Consider the following 22,342-nt stretch of genomic DNA (forward strand, 5'->3'; position numbering starts at 1 on the left):
TGAATTAATTTTAATACTATTGATTACTTATTCATTAAAAATATAAATGGTGTTGCGCTTTATTATTACGGATGAATTTTGTAAAATTTATTCAATAACTTCTTAAAATCTTTTTAATTGTGCTGTTTAAATGTTTTATTTAAAATTATGTTTAACATGTACTAAAAGTTAATTTTTTAATGGTAATTAAGAGTAAAGATTTAAAAAAAATTTACATGTTAAATAGTGAGATATTTACAGCTTCAAAATTTTATTATATTCATGTATTTCTAATTATTTAACTAAATGATATTAATTAATAAAATAACAAATGATAAAAATATAATGTAAATTTTTAATATTTTAAATGTGTAAAATAAACGAGTTTTAAAATAAAATAATGAATAAAAAACTGACCGAAGTATAATTAAATAAATTGAATAAATAAATTAGTAATAAAGTACTTAAATTGTATATAGATATTATTTCTAAATATAAATTAAAATTTTATTTATTTTATAATGATTAATTTGTACTTCAGTATAACTTTTTAGATAAAATAATAAATTTTAATTAGCAACTATAATAATTTCAAAGTTCAATATGAAGAAATAATTTGTGGTTACAATCTTTACTTTTGTGCACTTTATAGATTGCAATTCTAGCGTAAGTACACCTAAAAAGCCAAGTTGTACACTTTTGTTACCTATATAACTTAATGGCTATTTTGTGAGGTTATAAAATGAATCATATACTATCATTTGTAACATTTCACTGACTTAGTGTAAAAACTCAAAAACGGTTGTTGAAAAAAATTGTTTTCCTAAACTACGAAAACAATTTTTTTAATACAGTAATAACAAATTTTGTACAGTCTTATTTTGTATAATTGATGTTTCATGTAAAAGGCGTAAAATCAACAAAATACTATTATTCATTATAAAACTAAAAAAATGCTTTACATCATTTTAAAAATAAAAATTTGCAGTTTTACATTGAATAACAGTAAAAGAAATGTATGTTAAAAATGTAATTATAAAAATAGCCGTTAATGAATTACGCACCAAGCTAACGTTTTTGAAGTACTTTAAGTAAATATTTTTAGAGTGTCGTGAATTTAAGTATAAAAAATTTGAAACAGCATTAAAGAAATTACTTTTTTATAAAAATAAAATATAAAAATATATTTAACTTCTAATTAATAACATCATTACAACTGATCGAGGTAGTACTAATAAAAAAAGGAAACAATAAATGACTTATCGATTGTATCAAGTTCTATATAAAAAAAAATACACATTTAATTATTAAATAACATGACTAGCTAAATGTATGTTCTTAATTTAAAATATAATTATAAAAAAGTTAAAAAATAGTAACTATAAAATGAATTCTTTACTTTTATTTCTTTTTCCTTTTGATGGTTCCCGTATTTCCATTTTCTCCGGTACATTTATTTTTATCGCTGTTTTGAGGATGAATAACTCGTGGTATATTTACCCTTTTAGGTTGATTTTGTGTTGAACCAGCCTTGATTACTATTCTAGGCTCTAATTTTCTATTAACAGATCTCGAGGTTCCGCTTTTTGCTGTTAGAGGACATATCACGTTTGGTACACTAGGTACTATTAAAGATTTGTGTTCTTCTGGTATAACTTCTTGACGAGTTTTATTAAACAATATAGTTACTTCTGACTTCAAATCTTTTTTTCTTCCTAATGTTGATGATATTCTTGGGGGTGGAGGTGGTGGTATTTTCACTGAGCTACCTTCTGGTATAGAAGCAAATGCAGGTGGTGGTAATGATAAGCGACGGTCTGCTGTCGTAGAATTTCGTTCATTTGGGAAGTCTGGCAATACTTTAGGATATTTAAGACGTCTAGAACTATCTACACTTAAAGAAGAGCCTTCATTTACAGCAAATTCTTTTGAAGTTACATTTATGTCTTCATAATGAGTACTCGATTCAAAACTAGGATTCTTAGAAACTGATAACTTTTCTTTTGGTTTGCATACCTATACAATATTTAATAAATTTATAGTTTGAAGTCATGTGATAACGTTGTAATTAGAAAAATGTGTTCAGTTAATTTATCTAAACAAATATTTTTAAAATTTTCACAAATATATATTTTAATTAAATACTTGTGCAGTTCTAAAATTTGATAATTTTTCTTTTAAAATAATTGTATTTCGAAACAACAGCCATAATAAAAAAACATAAAATATATAAATTTTACCTGAGTATAAACAGGTTCTTTATTAGACTCTCGTGATGATTCAGATTTTGAGTAACTATGCACAACAACAATTCCAGGCTTCTTTTCCTTAGCTGCTGGTTTTAACTGAATACTAGTGGAACTTTTATGTAGCGTATCTGTAGATGATAATAAAATATCGGATTCATTCATAGCTTTACCTCTAGTTAACGGGTTTCTATCGATTGAACTTAAAGATAGTGATGGCTTTATATCGATTTTTTCCGAAGAATTCATCATATCCATAGATTTTGTCAACTCTATTGGTGTTTGTTTTAAAACACTAATTGTCCGGGCAGCTGGTGTAGCGTCAATAGCTACTGAAACCTTAGAAGAAAAATAATATTTCGTTAATTACATTTTAAATTGTTTATAACATTTTGAAATAGCTATTGCAGTATATAGCAGTATTAAATTTTAATAAATATATTTATTTCACGAAAATGCAGGAACGTTCATTAATGGTTTTTGGAAACATCTTGAAAATTGTTATTTTCAATCATAAAATTTCATTTAATTATGGCTTATATTCTCAAAATTATAAAATTCGTATCATTATAAAAAGGTTTTAATAAGAACTATTTTACACAAAAAAACTTTTCATAAGAATGATTTTATGCATGAAGTAATTTATTTTGTGATAAGACTTTAAAAATCTTTTATATTTTAACTGTATTTAAAACTTAAGAAGATATTAGAAAACTAAAAATATAAGAATCCTTAAAAATACAAAAAGAAGCCATAGATACATAAAGAAGCCATAAGAGTGCACAAAAAATAAGAAGTCTTATAAATGCATTAATTTAAGAAGCTATAGAAGTGCATTAGCATTGCTCTATCAATAATATTGATGAACAAAAAAGGGTCAACTTTATTTTCCATCACCAAAACTTTCATCAAACTTATGATGATAATCTTAAAATACATACGAAGAACATAAAATATGATAAAAATCATAATTATAATAATAATCATAAAAAACTATTTTGATCGACATTATTGTTGACAGTAATTGTAGGTTTTGCTCCAATATTTATGACTTTAAATATTGAGATTCACCCCTAACAGTTTTTGAAGGGCTATTGCACCTCCAAAATATCCCCTAAATATAATCCTACATATAATGAATGAACTAAAAATGAATATTAATATGTTAAACATAAATTAGCGTAATTTAAAATATCTAAGATTTTATTTAAGACTTATAGTATGTATAAAATAATTTCTATTGTAGCTCTAAAACTTTGATGACGAGTAAGTATCAAATTAGTCTCAAATATTGCAAAGATAAATTCTATCATAGTTGTAATAAGAAAAATACAAATCTTCGAATTTCAAGTAATCGATGGTTAATGATAATTGATCACTCTGTTTAATCATAATACATTATACTTTTATGTTACGACATTTGCTAATTTCTTTGAAAGATGCAGTGACTATCCGAAATGATTAACGCGTAATATATAATTGTGAATCTTATTAACGTGTTTGGGGATTAATATATCTATAAAAATTTCAGCACAATTATTCAACGAAATTTAGTTCTGAATCTCGCAAATTTTCGTATGAGTTGTCTATATTTTATTGGAATATTCGTCTCCTACATTATTAGTTACAATAAATTATAAAAGATAATTTAATCTTACTTTATTTCTAGGTTGATTAAAATTGGTGTTTTCAAGTGGTATTTTTACAATCGTTTCAACTGGATCTTCAGCACATACTAGCTGTCTTTTTTTTTCTTCTCTTTTTTGTCTTCTTAAAATTTTTGGTGAATATCTTTGAATTATTTCTGTATTTATCCATTCTTTTACCCTGGTATGCGGGTCCATTGTAACTGTACTACTACTTCTATGTTTAGATATTTCTGCCCATTTACCTAGTCTTTTACCCCCCATAGCTTCTGGTTTAACACTTGCTAATGCTACAGAATCATAAACGTCACTTTTACCAAATTTTTGAATATTTTCAAGTTGAGGAACTTCTGCTTTTACATACATATCGTCTAAATCATCATCATATGATCTACTTGTATTCGCTTCATTACATCGAAACCGATTATTAAACAGCCGTTCTCTTACTCTTAACTTATCTCTCTGATAATATATTCCACCAAAAGCACAAATATTTACTAATAAAAAACATATACCAATTATAATGATTAAAGGTATGACTACGGGAGAAGATGCTTCTTCGATGACTGGCGTATTTTTATCTGATGGTTCGGAAGACAATTCTTCTCCTGTGTTAGGTTCTTGAGGATACTCACTCGATTGATATGTATATTCAGGTATCATAGTGGGAAATATAAACATAGGTGTTTCATGGTTACTCCATGGAGGCTGAAATATTTCAGGTAATGGTGGCTTAGACTGTTCAGCTTCTTTTTGTTTTTTATCTTCAATTTTCTGAGGAAGATCTAAATTCCAAAACTTACTCTTGATTGTTCTGTAGTTTACTCTTGCTCGTGCTGTTAAATCTAAGATAAACTATTATTTTCAAAAAAAAAAAACTCATTTCTAAAATACTCACTTAATTCAAAATATGCATGGTTTAAGGTATTATACTTTGGCCATCTTATATTATTTATCTTCCATTCATTTTGTGTTGATTTTTTGGAAAAACTTGGGTCGCTGTGTAAGTTTAAATACGTTAGTCTGCAAATGAAATATATAATAATAAAAATAATCTTACCCAGTTTTAGCAAAATTACTCCAATATGTCATCATCATCTCAGATAGGCGTTTTTCTTTTTGGTCAAACTGAGTTTTTAAATTTATTGTATTTCCACCTAGAGGAACACCCAAAACATATGGTAAATCTTCTCCATTTATACTTTTTTTTACCTGCTCAATTAATTAATTATTAAACGTTAATATAGTAGCTTAACAATAATAGTAGTATTACCGTATCATATTCATTGAATGAACTTCTGTGAGTAAACACATAAAAATAAGTGTGTTCGTTAACTTCAGACTGTATGTCAGCTAAATAAGTTAAAGGTGCTACAACCATAGCATCACTGAGAATATCTAGCAAAATGTCTCTATTTTCAAAGGCTCCTGATGTTGACCATGACCGGTCACGATCAGTATACTGAGCAAGTGTAGCCCTTAATGTAAGGTCGGGGAAAAGCTTTAAAAAATAAAATATATGAGAAAAGTATGAGCAGTTTTTTATTAAATCACATTTTAATTATTACCTCGAACTTTGCTTTCATGTAATCTAAAAGCATGCTTTGTTGTTCATTTTCTAGCATGCCATGTATCAAAGATATACTGTCCAATAGGTGGTAGCTTTCATATTCTGTTACACCCATTAAGACGTTGTATCTGATGATTTCACAATAAATAATGTATAGTGAAAAATTTTATGTCCAAATAAAAATTATTTTACACACCTACGCATTAGACTTTTATGCTCTTTTAAGAGTAATAAAGGTTCATTTGTGACCATTACACCATCTACCATTGGTCCAAATTTAGTTGAAAAAGAAGGCGCATACACTTTTGCTGAAATTAAATCTGTAAAACGTTTTTTTCTTAAACAATCGAAGAAAATTTCATCTTCACCAGCTTCGCAGTTTAAAGATTGGCCAACTTGAATAGTGTTGACGATAGGATTTTTTACCAACGCCCAATCAGATAACGCAGATCCACTCATAAGTATCGCTCTTTGAAATAAATCTAAAAATAATTGAAGTTAAATTACAATTTTTTTTGATAAAAACTGTATTAAAGATATCATCGTTGTCAATGTTATACAACACTCAAATATTTCATCAAAAATCTAATTTTTTAAAATTGATTTAAAAATAACGGTTTTTATTTGTCTTGAAAATTATTTATTTATTTCTATAAAAATATAAGAAATGTACCATTATTATTGACTGGTGGCGACATCATAAGGAAATTTGTACATGCTGCGCCATTACCATGACCCATAACAGTGACTGCATTTGGATTACCGCCAAATGCTTGTATGTTATTCTTAATCCACTCTAATGCGGCTACCTGATCTAAAAGACCAAAATTGCTAGCGGGGTTGTCACCACTATTTGATTTTAAAAAACCTAAATAAACATATATAATCATTAAGATTAAAATAAGTGATCGATTTTTAGCGTATTTAATAATAGATTTATCTAAAAAAACTATTAAAGATTAAAAATTAAACTCACCTAATACGCCTACTCTATAATTAATTGTGATAAAAATAATTTTTCCAAAACTAGATAGTATAGATCCATCATATGGATTTCCGGAATTCCATTCAAAAGACTCACCGTGAATGAACATTATTACAGCATATTTGCTTTTCTTAATTGGTTTACTAAATTCATTTTCATCGCTTACCTCACTTTTTGAATCTATATAAAATATAAGTAATTACTTTCGAATTTTTAATGACACAAAATATATAGAATTAGATAGCTAATGATTTGATTGTTAAAATACAATAGGACTTTTTTAGCTTCGATGCGAAGCTGAGAAGGTATTGGTTTTACTAAGATGTGTTTTTTTTTTTTTTTTGGTTCTGTTACCACTTTTTCTCAGCTCTCACCGAACCGATTTCTTTCAATGATACGTCAAAAGATCACAAATCGTATCTAGTCGAAGACATTACCCTTAAAAATTGAAAAAAATTCCCTCGTTCCCCGTAAATGGGGGAAACCTCCAAAAAAATTACAAATTTAAAAATCGCTAATTTTCGAAATTTTTTCAATTTTTTTTACTTAAAAGTGCCATAACTTTTTCAAAAATAAACATATCAATATAATTCTTTTTTATATAGATGCATAATATCATTACCTTTCATTTGGTATATTTTTTTCATAAATTTAACCCTTAACCTGCCCACAGGGGGGGATTTAAAATGACAACTTTTTCACAACAAATTAACTTTTTCAACTTAACTTTTGAAAATGTTCCGGAAGGTCTGACACTTTAATATATATATTAAATTGAAGCTAATGTAATATACTTTATTATGGTAAAAAAAAATTTCGGATTTTATTTTATGTTCACGGTGAAAATGGCTACCGAATGCTATTTTTGTGTGAAAATTTTCGATTTTGTATTTTACATTTTTAACTTTATTATGCTATAACTTTTTGAAAAATGTATGGATCAGTACAATTTTTTTATGAGGAGTAGTATTTATATACATCTTTCATTTGACATACTGTTTTTTTAAATCGGACCATTTCCCTATATACGAGGGGGGTTCAAATCTAAAAAATGCATGTAGAAAGTAGAACTTTTTCAACTTAAATTTTGAAAGTGTTCCGGAAGGTCTGACACTTTTATATATATCTTAAATTAAAGCTAATGTAATATACTTTATTATGGTAAAAAAAAATTTCGGACTTTATTTTATCTTCATGGTGAAAACAGACATAATGTTTATAAAAAAAATACGATTTTTGTAAAAAAATTCTTTTTTATATTTTTAACTTTATAATGCTATAACTTTTGAAAGATATAATTTATCAATACAATTTTTTTTTTATAGATTCATAATATCATTACCTTTCATTTGGTATATTTTTTTCATAAATATAACCCTTAACCTGCCCACAAGGGGGGATTTAAAATGACAACTTTTTCACAACAAATTAATTTTTTCAACTTAAATTTTGAAAATGTTCCCGAAGGTCTGACACTTTTATATATATCTTAAATTAAAGCTAATGTAATATACTTTATTATGGTAAAAAAAAATTTCGGACTTTATCTTATCTTCATGGTGAAAATGGCTACCGAATGCTATTTTTGTGTGAAAATTTTCGATTTTGTATTTTCCATTTTTAACTTTATTATGCTATAACTTTTTGAAAAATGTATGAATCATTACAATTTTTTTATGAGAAGTAGTATTTATATAGATCTTTCATTCGACATACTGTTTTTTTAAATCGGACCATTTCCCTAAATACAGGGGGGATTCAAAACATAAAAATGCATATAGAAAGTAGAACTTTTTCAACGTAACTTTTGAAAGTGTTCCGGAAGGTCTGACACTTTTATATATATCTTAAATTAAAGCTAATGTAATATACTTTATAATGGTAAAAAAAAATTTCGGACTTTATTTTATCTTCATGGTGAAAACAGACATTAAACTTAATAAAAAAAATACGATTTTTGTAAAAAAATTCTTTTTTATATTTTTAACTTTATAATGCTATAACTTCTCGAAAGATGTATGGATCAATATAATTCTTTTTTTTGTAGATGCATGATGTCTTTACCTATCATTTGGTATATTTTTTTTATAAATCTGACTTTTTACCTGCCTACAGGGGGGGATTCAAAATGACAACTTTTTCACAAAAAATTGACTTTTTCAACTTAAATTTTGAAAGTGTTCCGGAAAGTCTGACACTTTTATATATATCTTAAATTAAAGCTAATGTAATATACTTTATTATGCGAAAAAAAAATTTCGGACTTTATTTTATCTTCACGGTGAAAATGGCTACCGAATGCTATTTTTGTGTGAAAATTCTCGATTTTATTTTTTACATTTTTAACTTTATAATGCTATGACATATTTAAAAGTGTATGGATCAACATTATTTTTTTATAAGAAATAATATTTTTTAATAATCCCTTTTTCATTCGACATACTTTATCTTAATTAGGATATTAATAATGAACTAGCAGATCATGTAGCTTTTGGAATAATCCACCAATTTTTTAAAATTAAACACTATCTAAAGATTTGCATCGAAGCGTTTTTTTTTGATAGTGATTTTAATCACTGTCAGATATCATTAGACTTGATCCATCTATGCCACGTCACCACTGTGCCGCGACCCCCCTGTGCTGGGTTTTTTTTTTTTGAAATTTATAATAATTTTCAATTACAAATACACACATCAATTTTTTAGTTCGTATTTGGAATTCAGTTGAGTTACTAAATGTACAATTCAATTATACATAGAATGTATTTTAGACCTAATTGATCACTGATACTATTATCATTTTATTGGAATATTTTTAAAAATAATAATTGAATTATTATATTAAAACGTTTAAGCAATTTTTCTAATTATTACTAAATAGGAAAAAAAAATTAATATTAAAAATACCCATTTTTATCACTTTTCTTAGAATTTTATTGATAATTTTAATGGATATATAACAGTTTTAGGATAATTAATCATTGAGCTATAAGCGTTTTACTACTCTGCGTAAGTATGTAGTGCTGGACAAGTAAATATTATATATATAAATCAGCACGATATTTTTCCACTTATATATTAAAATGCTTATAATTCAATGAGTACTGTCTTAAAACTATTATCAAATCATTAATTTTTTTTGTAAGCTGAAAGTAGCTATTATGAAATTTCAAAAAAAAATAATAAATGCATTATTTTTCTTGTTAGTAAAAATTAATAAAAAAAATGTACTTTTAACATATTCTAAGTGGTAATAATTATTAAAAAAAAATTTAACAAAATAATAAATTTATCAAAAGATAGAAGCGTTATCAGTTAGGTCTCAAATACTCTGTATATACAGGCTGATTCATTAAGGATAAAACACACATATTCTAGAAAATAGTTGAACATTTCAAATTTTTTTAAAGAAAAATATTGTTTGATTCTAAAAATTTTACAATAATATGTAGTTAAATAATTTACATTACAGGGTAAACAATTTACCGTTAATTTTATCAGATGAGAACCCCTATTTTTACCTAGATAATAAAATAGAAAAAAATTTACAAATAATTTTGTCCTTAAAATTTGTTTATACTATCAACTGTTCGTTTGTTACGACATGTTAAAATGATATGTTTTTAGACAAATTTTCTATTATTATTATATCCACTATTTTGTATACAGAGGTCATTGGTGACTATTAATGGCACATATTATTATATTCCATACAAGTTTACTATCATACATTGTTGAAAGAGCAGTGTGAAAAAATGTTTTGATAACTACTATAAAAATAATTTATGGCACATGGAAACAGATTATTAATGATTCTGGTAATACGAAAACCAAATGAGTGATGAATTTTTTTTTTAATACATGTCTTTTAATAATTTTAAAAAGCGAACGGTTTATCAGAAAAAAAATTATATATTTTGCATACCTAAAAGTCTACGTTTTCAGTTTTAATTCAGAGTGATTTTTCTGAACATCAACTCTTCATACACTCACTAAATACTGATTTAACCTTGTAGAAACCTAACAAATAAATTTGAAATGATGGATTATAGCTCAATTTTAAAGAAATCTTTATTTTCTATTAAATGATTTATTAATTATATAAAAACAGTAAATATACAGAGTGATCGATTTTGAGTAAAGTACTAATTTTTTTAGTAACTAACGAACATTTTTTATAAACAAAAAGTTTTTTGGTTCAAAACTTTACAATAATACGTAATTAAATAATTTTTTTCTTTTCCATTAGTGTTAAAAAATCTTGACTTATATTAAATAAGAACCCCTATTTTTTTATTTGTTATTACTTAATAAAACATTGAACATTTTTTCACTGCTAGAAAAATTACTTAACGAGCTCCAATTTTCAGTTTTATTATATTTAATAAAAGAACTTTGGGAAAATGCTTCATGAAGATTAAAAAAAAAAAATTTGGCCCTCCGTAAACAATTAAAAATTTTGACATCTATTAAGACAAACACTTATTGCCACCAGCGTTTTTTATTTGAACCCTGAAAATTTTACTAGGCTTGCCAATAGATTCTCAGGGGTAACCTAAACATTATATTGAGATTCGTTGGTTTTAGTTTGAGTTGTGAGATTTTTTTTTAATGTGCCTAGTTTTTATTTAAAGACTGTTTGTGTGTGTGTATGTAAATTTGTTATATATTTTATGGTATGTTAACAGAAAACACAAATAACATGATAAAATAAATTTAATCTAATGATTATAAAGTTTTCTTTAAACTATGTATATTTAACTTATAAAATGACATAATTAAAAATTCAATTGGTATAGATTCTAATTTTTTTATTTCTCATATTTCAAAGGGAGACCAAATGATGAATACAAACCCTAGCGTAGACCTAATTAAGGTAAAGTATAAAGTTTTTAGACACATTCTTTTTTTTTCTTTTTCCTCGCCTTAATCCAAACTACTTATGGTCGGCCACCCTTGTCTTAAACTTTCACTTACACGATCAACCACAACATCTACACTCACATCAGCTGTCCTTATAACGCATTCATTTATATCCCGCCATCTCTTTTTTGGTCTTCCTGTACCTCTTCTTCCTTTAACATTCATTTCTACAACCGTTCTTATCGCTTCCAATTTCTCTCTCCTCATACATAACCAAATTATTGAAGTCTATTTTCTCTCATCTTATCTACGATTGACGTTACACCTATACTTTCTCTTTATGTTCGTTCCTTATCCTATCTTTACTAGTCACTCCACTCATCCATCTCTGCTCTACTTTCTTGTAAACTGCACAATACTCTAAACCATAAATCATAGCTGATCTCACTACAGTCTTATAGAATTTACCTTTCAGCTTCATTTTGAATTCTTTTATCGCATATCACACCAGACGCTTCTCTCCACTTCAACCACCCGCACTTAATCTTATGTCTTACATCCTCGTCAATACCCCTGTTCTTTTGCACAACTGATAAATACTTAAAACTTTCCACCTATCCTATCGCGTCTTCGCCTATTGTCACTGAACTTCTCATTTCACCTACCTCGTGTTCTCCTTTGTCAAACTCGTACTCTGTATTAGTGTACAGAGTACGACAGAGTTGTCTTACTCCTACTTATTCTTAAACCCTTTTTTCGTGAGCTGATCACCACACTTCTAGCCTTTGATTAATTTCCTCCCTATTTTCTCCTATTAACACTAAATTGTCGACGAACAGAATGCACCACGGCATTTCTCTTTGTATTTCTCTAGTAATTTCATTCATCACTATAGAAAATAAGTAAGGGCTTAAAGCAGCACCTTGGAGCACTCCTTCTATTACCCTGAAACCTTCTGTTACTCCTCTTACGCTTAGACACATTATATTATAAAATCTCCGCAATTTCTTTTCACGAAATCAAGATTTCTAGAAACTTTATAACAAATAAAAGTTATATGTTCTGCGAATGACAAATTATTCGACAAATATACTCCTAAATCATTTATACTATTAACTATTCTTATATGTTAATATCTATTTTATAATTATATACCGAGTAACACTTTTTGCGAGTAAGAGTGATTTGCGAACATTTACTATCATTATACAAGAATGTTAGTTTATTACGTTGGCAACAAATTAAAAAATCGTATCAAGTCAGACTGAACTTTAACACAATCATTATCTGTTACAATTGGCAAATAAAACTTTATTAGAAACAGTAGGTATTTACAGTATTGAAAACAGGAATTTACGTCTTTCTTAAATAGGATGAATAGTAGAAACGACAGTTAACCCCCTTGGGAACTCCTAATATTACGTTTAAGACCGTCGATGTATACTTTCCAATCTTGATTTTTGCTGTCTATTAACTAAGTAAGACAAAAAATATGATTATATTTGTGCGCTAACCACATAAATTTTTTTAATTAAAATATAATGATCTACACTATCAAAGGTTTTTCTAAGGTCAGTATAAACCGTATTAACGCGCCCACTTAAACTATATTTTACCATGATAATTATGATCTAAAATAATAAAAAATGCTTAAATAATAATAAGCATGATAAAGTTTGGGTTATAATAATTTTTTTAATAATTTAGGAAAAGTGCTAAATTTAGAGATAGGTCGGTAATTACAAACATTTTAAGTCGTAACATTATTTTTTTTATTTTATTTAAATATTTTAAACTGAAAGTTGATCTCTATTCATTTGGCGATAACAATTGACGTAAAAACATTAACTGAACATTAGTGTGGACCTTGATTTCAAAAACTAATTCCTTTAGGATAATCCAAATACGTTAAAAATATGTTGAGGTCATAAACTTTTTAAAAAATGATGAGTATAAATTTTAATATTTAATAATTATTAGGCTTCTGAATGATAATAAATTTTTCATTCACACTATAATATAAAATCTACCAAACAAACCCAACCAATCAAATTATTTTAGTACCCTAAATTTAATTTTATTATTACAAACTAACATTTTGTATACAATTCTGAACGTTTAAAGACATTTCGTTTACATTGTTTAGAAATTGAATTGCCTAATGTTAGCTATTGATAGATATCTATAAACTTGAATGATGTTTATCTTCCATTTACTAATAGTTAAACAAAATTGAAAACATTAGTTTTCCTCTTGGCAAAACTGTTTTAGCTTCGTTAGAAGCTGAGAAGGTATTAATTTTACTATGATGTGTTTTTTATTTTTTTGTTTCCATTACCACTTATTCTCAGCTCTCACTAGACCGGTTTGATGATGAACAATATGTCAAAAGATCACAGATCCTATCTAGTCGAAGATATTACCCTCAAAAATTGAAAAAATTTCCCTCGTTCCCCGTAAATGGAGGAAATACCCTAAAAAGTTATAAGTTTTAAAATTAGTAATTTTCGACATTTTAAAAAAAAATTTTCTTAAAACTGCTATAACTTCTTCAAAAATGAACAAATAAACATAATTTTTTTTGTAGATACCTTAGCTATTTATTTATTATTTGGTATATTTTTGTGAACATTAGCCCTTTCCCTGCCCACAGGAGTGATTTCAAAATGACAACTTTGCTACAAAAAATTAACTTTATGAATTTAGCTTTTGAAATTGTTCCGGAAATACTGATACTTTAATATATATCTTAAATTAAAGCTTATATAATATACTTTATTATGGAAAAAAAATTCTAACTTTATATTGTCTTTATGATTAAAATGGCTACTGTATTAAAAAATATGCTATTTTTGTGTTAAAATTCTCGATTTCATATTTTTGATTTTTATTTCTATAACATTTTTATATTAATATACTTTACAAGTGATTGCCATAGTATTGAGTCCACCGATTTGTATAAAAGTTTTATAAATCTAACTTAAATTGAATATAAATATAATCTTATTTTGAATATTTTGCCTCCTACGTTAAAAGAAACAACTTTGAATTTTCAAACAGCTTAAATTGTCCTTTTTATCCAAAATACGTGTGATAAACGGTTGTCTAGTCAGTTATACATCAGTGTTTTATACTCGGGAACGACTTTAAAATCCGTCCGTTGAATAGTTTTATGCATTTTTTTCTTAATTCTTTTTGAGGTGGAAAAAAAATTCAAATTCGTTTGATTTTTATTTCATTTAGATTGAATAACTACAATTAGATTTTTTCTATTAACTCTTTTTTTGACGTTATTTCTAATATATTAAAATGAGTATTTACATTTAAAAATTTATTTTTATTATTAATATGTTAATAATCTGTACAAAATTTCGATTCACAATGTCATGTTAAACCTATTTTTTTCGTCCTTTAAAGTTGATTTTTATGAAAGTTTATAATTTAAAAATGTTTAATTTTCAATCACTATTTTATGTCAACTTCTAGTTTAAAATTAATGTTATTAAATACAAAATTTTATGAAGATTTAAATTTGGTTTTATTCAGATTGATGTATGGTCAGGCACTTATATAATTGCTACTAACAATAAATTTATGAAAAAGCCCAAAATTTCATTAAAATCACTTATTATTTTTTTTGTATTTATATAGTGATAAATCATATCAATAGAAATACTTATTATTTCTATGTAACTCTTGGTATTCAAATAGATGATACAGTTGAAATATTTAGAGCTATATACCTTATAGCTATTAACTAATTAGTAATAATATCAAAAATTATTGGTAATAGAAAAAATCTAATTTCAGATTTGAAATTAGCACGATAAATGTAATAATAAAAGTATATATTTGAATCTTATGAAAATTCCTTTAATTTAAAACCTTTAATTCGTAATTAACAACAAACTATTTTCTGAAAAGTTTTGTATCAAGCCCTTCTATTTTTATACACGTTTGCCATAAAACTAATAACTAATAACAATTTAATTTTGATGTATAATTTGAAAATCTAAAACAATAAACTATTTTTACGAAAATACAATTTGGTACAAACAATGTTTAGAGCGTAATTGAGTGGCAAATATATTTTATTTTACACAATATAGAATGACTAAAATTGGCATTGAAATTTATTTTTGATTGGTATAATTTTCTGTGTTAGTAAAATAAACTCTAGAAGGTTAAATATATTTATGTTAGTATGCAGTAAAGTATTTTAAGATTCTCAGAAACATGTACGATGACAGATGTACAGTATTTTAGAATATAGAAAAAAATATTTTGATTTTAAATAAAAATTAGAACTTTTGCCAGTTAAATCAAATGTGATAATTACGCCTATGTGCTAATTATACATACAAATGTCACAGTACTTATACAGAAAATTAGGTAAATAGTCATGACTAACCGAATACAAAATTTCTCATTTTAAACTGATGTGTTAATCAAAATATTAATCAACATTTTATTTAAAAACGTTCAAATAAATGCCACGATTTAGAATATACTTAAACCCCAAATTATATGTACTTCTTTTTGAACATTTATTGCTTTGAAATTTTGATTCATGATGGATTGTATTAATTTAAGTGAAAATTGTATTTTAATTAATAATGTTATAAGTTGATGATAACCTGGAAATCACAAATGGTAAATCTCAAGTAAATAATCAACTAGTACGTAATTATAAAATTTCAATTCTGCAATTTTACTCATTTATTTCCAATACATTAAAATAATGTTATGATTAAAAATATTTAAAAAAAAAATTATTTTATGTATATATATAAGTATTTTATTTATTCATAGCAAACAACTTTTTATGGTCAACAGAAATACACCATATACTTTCTTGGCACTTATTTATATTAGATCGTTATTTTTACAATGTTTTACTCACATAACCAATATTAATTAATGAGAAGCTATTAATTTAAAGTTTAAATTCAGTTGAGAACATTTACTATGGAAAAAAACGTAATGATTACCATGATTAACTTTATTTAATTTGTATTTAAGTTTAACATTTAACAAAATTAAGTTTTAAAAACTAATCTAATATACATATGATATACATATTACATATATTATCAGTTTAATGCCTTTAATTAATATATATATATATATTTATGTTTCACATTTCCAATTATATTAGATTAAATCATTTTTCGTCGTGCATTAAATATGCATTTATTATAGAAATTAAAGACTACGAATAAATTTTTTCACAATATTCATACAATATGATTGTTATATTCGATATACATAATTTCAGTCCAAGATTTAGAATTAAATTGTATGCAAATAATAGTAATAAATGTGGCCGACATTGGATAAGATACTCATTTTATCAGATACTATAGAATATTTTTGTAAAGAGAAAATTATTTGGTTTAAAAATCTACAATATTTTGTAATAAAATATTTTTTTTATTCCTTTAGAGATAAAGAAAATTTAACTTTAATTTTCCTATATGGAAACCTTTATTCATATAAAAAAAATTTGAAGGAATATAATTATTTATAATTTTTTTCTTTAATATTATTAAGTTAAAAATGGGGATTCTCATTTAAGAAAATTAAAGTTAAGATTATTTATCGTTGAAGAGAAAACAAAATTATATTACACTACTTTACAGTATTGTAGAGTTTTTTGAACCAAAAAATGTATCTTTTATAAATAATTAAAAAATTCAAAAGTATCTGTGAAAATAAGTGTCTTACTCAAAATCGATCACTCTGTATAATGCTGTTGTTTACAAGAGAAATTATGCTTCTTTAATATAAAGACAACTGTATAATGGATACCATTTTGAATAAAGCTTATCGTCGTTTAAAAATAACTACTGTGGTTAGTACTTTGAAATCGTTTACATTTTTTTTGTCACGATACTAACAAAGGGTTTTAAAACATGATGTTCACAGCATAATAATTACTAACTAAATAACAATAAGGATCACCATTACGAAACGTATGGCGTTACATGTATACATGTGAATACAAAAAATAATAATATATAATAAATCCATTAAAAATATTATATTCTTATACTTTTATTAAATAAAAATTTTTAGTATTAAAAATTACTTAAGTTTATGAATCATACACATTTGTTAATTGCACTTTATCAAAATAAAAACACAATTTGTTATAAATTGAGTAATAATAGCCAAAATAGGTCAAGTGGATTCACATTTATCAAGTTTTAGTGAAAGATATATTTTTTTTTAGAATATTCGAAATCGCTCTTACTTTATTAATAAAAATTTTTTACGGTAAAACAATTATGCTTTGTGAATTTTCATATTTATAAAAAAAAATTTCCATAGAATCACAAAATTCTATTTCGTTGTTTTTAAATTTTTTTTTTAACGATGACGAGTGTTTGCACTAATGAAATATTTGATCAAAATTTTTAGTTTTCCAATTCAATTTTTTTTTATAAAACTATTTAAAAGATGTTCTAAACAAATGAGTAGGGGAATAAAAAATAATAATGCACAGAAACTATTTTATTTTCTAATTATTAAGGAAATATTCAAAACATTAGTGGACAATTCTTTTCTTGAAATTTTACGTCTTGTTTTTGTGTTATGTTTCCTTATAACTTCACTTTGATGCTTATCACTAGTTTCTATGCTTTTAAATATTATTGTGCCAAAATATTTCAATCTGGCATTTTATCAAGTGTTGAGTCGAGCTGACCCCAGTTTACACAGTTCGAATATTTATTACATTTTGCCCTAAACATTACTTATCACTGATTTTATTATTTTAAGGAAATCATATTCTTTCGTTTTGAGCTATTTTGATTTTATAGTACTATTTTGGCTAGTTAGTACACAAAACAAAATCAGACTTGATATTTTGGTTGGATTGAACTCAGTCCAACTACTTTTATTATTATACTCTATTTACCAGGTTGTCCTGGCAGATCGAGTAATCTATCCATTAATGTGTCCTCTGTACAGCTTCATTTTATGCGTTTAGAATATATTAATCAGATTTTTGTGATTCGTGTCAATGGTTGATAAAAAATAATTAAGTAGCAAAAGAAAGGATAAACGATTTTTACGAGAGTTATGGGACGTATAGAAACAACCACGTGTGCCTCGAGGTCGTTTACCGGAGTCATTAAGCTGAAAAACTAAGTAGACACGTGATGAAAAATTATGCGATGACGGCGTGCCTTGTTAAGACAAGACAAGCTAGTGTGGCATATCTCTTACCAGATGTTGTTTATAAAATGGTTTAAAAGATAATACTTAAAAACCTAGTTACACCCTCTTGTTCATTCTATTATGTTATAACAGAGATTTTGAAGGTTCGTTAAAAACACTGGTGCTAGTTAATTCACTTAGAAACTAGTAACGTGTAAACTATTAATTTTAACTATCAGTCGTGATAGATAATCAGTATAAAAAATATTTTGTTTGATAATTTAAAAATAATGTATTTTAATTTGAGTTCAAACTGAATTATGCGTTCATATTTTAAAAACCCTAAAAAATTGTTTTCACTTAAAATACATACATGTTAATGGAAAAAAGTTTTTTTTTATCGGCTAGTAATAAATTATTATTATTGTCATTGAAGTTTATATATATATTTTTCCATAGAAATTTTGATATTATTTAATTATCGAATTATATTAATCGAAATATTTTTATGACAAGAAATAAATAATAAAGTATGTGTTTAGCGTTGATAGTGGTAACATTGTTTCCGAAATACGTATCCGCGACTTTTCATTAATTTTTTGTGGCTTTGAGTTTAATATTTTTTAGTTTTTTAAATTAATAATATTTTTAATATAGTTTTAATTTTACTTAAGAAATAAATAAACTGAGCAAGGTTTCAATTTCATAGCGAAACGCCCGTAATAAGATAACCTCATATTATTTTTATAATTAATAATTAATAACAATTTGACAATTATATAGGTATATCAACGATAAATCAAAATTCGTTATAACTTTCATAACTACATGAATTGTGATTTTACTAATCATACTGATTTTACATGGAAATACAGGAAACACAAACGGCGTCATAATGTCGCTTTGCAGTTCAATGTAAATCACAGGCGACTAAAAATAAGCTAAGCAACCCACAACTACAACGACGTCTCTGTTTTTAATGACCTCGTTTTGCATTCGACCATTTCCAGTCAAGTTACTTTTCAAACATAAAATTCTAAATTATACCTTTTCAATTCAAATGTAGGAAATATATAAAAACAAATTTAAATAGCAATTAAACATATTTTAAATATTTAAAAATTCTATTGTATAAGTTTTTACAAAATTAATTGAATTGTTAACAAGGATATATGTGTTTATCTACCTTTTGCAGGCACCTAAAAAATTGCTAACCTCCACCGGGGAACTTGTGTGAGGAATAAACTACTCAGTCATCTACTATTCATAAAAAAAATTGTTATAAAATATTTTTTCAAATACTTTTTTGACGGTTAAAATATTGAAGATAAGCGACAATAACACACTTCAAAACAATAAATGTATATTTTAATAACCAATAACATTGAAAAGAGACTGGACTTATGGCGAAGTTATGGGGGCTTAGAAAACTCCACCCCATTGACAGCAATATTTATTTCTAAAATAAAATAATGAGCAGCAAAAAGAAGTTCTAAGAATGGGAATTATGTAGATTTTTTTACCATGTCCTCTCCATTATGAAATTCAGGCTAGGCCACTGGATTAGACAATATCTAAGGTATAGTTATATCACTACGTCAGTATTACTACAGCTACCATGATTACCTACTTATAATAATAATTATAATAATTATTGAAAAAATAACTTTAAAAAATAGACTGTTCTTAAAATTTGCTGCTGAAGGCTCGTAGTAAAGAAGTCACTAGTTGTTAATTACACTTTAGATTTAATAAGAATCAATAATAAATCATTAACCGTACTATACGATTTTATATTACATTAATTGATTATTTTTGTTATAGTAAATGAATAAATGTTTATTTAAGTTAGATTAAAGTTAATTAAATTTACACGATTAAGGCTTGAGGTTAATTTGAAGTATATATATTTTTAATTCAACGGCTTAATATCATTTATTATTTTCTCATCGATAGTGAAGAATTTTTAAACGTTCATATCTGTACTAAAAATTCGCCTAGCATTAAAAAAAACAAGATCGAGTATTAAGTTAGTAATACCGCTGCATAATCAACTCTTTCGCGTCATCTTCCATGACATTTTACTTTAGTTAATTATATTATAAACTGAATAAAATGTTTTTACCTTCAATCAAATTTTAATTTTTAAAATCAATTTAAAGAATTTTGTTTTAAATAACAACGACCGCATCTGATTCTTCAGACAATGTAGTTTCAAAACTAATTTTATATCTTATCAATTTAATTAAGTCGCATACTATAACAACAAAAGCTGAATTTGTATGCATTTATAAATTTTGTCAAGTTATTCTGAACACATTACCAGCCGGTACAAATTTCTATTTATAGGCTTTAATTCTTAGTAATGTGTTCTAGGTGGTGTTTATTGTTGGAAAGGATAAGGGGGATTCATTCCCTGTTAATTAAAAAATGTTAACACTACTCTATAACAATCAACAGCAACAAATTTTTACAAACTTGGTTCTTTTTAAAATAGCTCATATTATATTATAGATGCATACAAATCCGAAATCTAGTAATGCCTGTTAAGATAATAACCCTTGTAACTTGTAGCTAGTGAAACGAATAAACTTCATTTTAATGGCGTTAGCACATTTTATGACCAAGTATTTTATGAATCAACCACATTCATTGACAGTGATTATAACCGGAAACATTTTTCTGTTATCCATTAAGGTTAAGCGTTTTATTTTCAAGAGATTGATTTAAAAATACTTCGAGTGCTACTTTTACACTTATATAGTTTAATTAATACTTTTTGGAGTATTTTAACATTGGTAGAAAAAAATGTTTTGTTTATGTCTTAATTTTAGCAATAAAAAAAGGTTTTGAACAACCCCTATATATTTTGTTCTTACCATGTGGAGCATATATATTAAGATATAAACAGTCTTCGCTCTGATTTCCCAAGTAAGGCATTAGGCGTTTCAGATAGTTCATTCTGATTGCGGACATCCGTTTGTTGGTGCCGGTAGCGGAATCGCCTATTTCTGGGAGCTTTTGAGGGCATACCGGCTTCAGATATTCAGCTAACAGTGGCCGGCAGTGGCTATGGCCATGACCATCGCTGCCACTAGGAGTGGAACACCATGCTGGAGGTTCCCCCGGGGGCATAAAGCGCTCTTGAGACGCATAGGGTACACCTAGATAAACCTCTACTTGGTCAAGGTGACCACCGGGACCGGTGACTGTAGTTAACAAGCCTTTGAGTGGACCTTGACGTTCTAGCCGTACCGTATCTGTATAACCCAACACATTAGGTCTATCGACCGCAGCGACAGTGACGGCTAGCAACAGCAGTGCGGTCACTGATACCATAGCGGTCGCATCGAGCCCGGAATGAACGAGCGATCGTTATAAGACACTCTAACCAGTTGCGGCATCGACGAAAACGGTTACCTCATTTTCGTATAATCGTTATCGCACAGATATTCATACAAGAGATACACTAACAACTATAACAAAAGTCGGTCCAATTCGATTAAAAATCATACATATTCCACTAAATTACACACACGTGGTGGTCACAGCGACCAGAAAAACACTATACCGAAAATGAGGCGCGTGTTCGCTTGTTCCAAGCTACCGAATCACCGACGAGCTATTTAAAATATGTTCCAAACGCGTGCAACGGCAGTGATGGGACTACATGACCGCACTACGGACGGGCTGCCAACGTAAATATATTTTTTAAAAATAAATAAACTTATAGAGCGTTACCGACAACAGCGGTAACGTCTTGTACGTTCCCCATAGTTCTAATATAGTTTCAGCATTACCATCTATGTGACAAATAAGGACTACTTATACTTAAAGAAATTTACTCTTGTTGTTCCAGAAGGCATTCTTAAAAACCATCATCACTACT

General features: G+C 26.5%; 1 protein-coding gene across 2 annotated transcripts; it reads right to left on the reverse strand.

The window, feature by feature from the left end:
- Nucleotides 1-958: 958 nt before the first annotated feature.
- On the reverse strand, nt 959-22,120 carry LOC126904689 (neuroligin-4, X-linked-like). 2 transcript variants are annotated; one of them, XM_050683921.1, is made up of 11 exons: nt 21,333-22,120; nt 6,418-6,606; nt 6,115-6,309; nt 5,638-5,923; nt 5,440-5,569; nt 5,145-5,372; nt 4,932-5,083; nt 4,770-4,870; nt 3,884-4,707; nt 2,220-2,564; nt 959-1,995 (listed from the first exon to the last, which is right to left on the reverse strand). In XM_050683921.1, the coding sequence occupies exons 1-11, from the start codon at nt 21,790-21,792 to the stop codon at nt 1,381-1,383; spliced, it is 3,525 nt and encodes a 1,174-aa protein (XP_050539878.1). In that variant the 5' UTR covers nt 21,793-22,120; the 3' UTR covers nt 959-1,380. The 2 variants fall into 2 exon arrangements, with proteins under 2 accessions (XP_050539878.1, XP_050539872.1); XM_050683915.1 differs by having other exon boundaries at nt 964-1,995; nt 3,884-4,716.
- Nucleotides 22,121-22,342: the final 222 nt, after the last annotated feature.

The sequence above is a fragment of the Daktulosphaira vitifoliae genome, unplaced genomic scaffold (genome assembly GCF_025091365.1).
Source record: "Daktulosphaira vitifoliae isolate Bord-2020 unplaced genomic scaffold, ASM2509136v1 Scaffold_1, whole genome shotgun sequence".
NCBI classification, from domain to species: domain Eukaryota; kingdom Metazoa; phylum Arthropoda; class Insecta; order Hemiptera; family Phylloxeridae; genus Daktulosphaira; species Daktulosphaira vitifoliae.

Coding starts and splice junctions, on each gene's coding strand:
- LOC126904689 (XM_050683915.1), bottom strand. CDS start 21,792: ATGGTATCAGTGACCGCACTGCTGTTGCTAGCCGTCACTGTCGCTGCG. Junction 6,310..6,417: donor TTATAGAGTAGGCGTATTAG/GTGAGTTTAATT, acceptor ATGTTTATTTAG/GTTTTTTAAAATCAAATAGT. Junction 5,373..5,439: donor ACATGAAAGCAAAGTTCGAG/GTAATAATTAAA, acceptor TATTTTTTAAAG/CTTTTCCCCGACCTTACATT.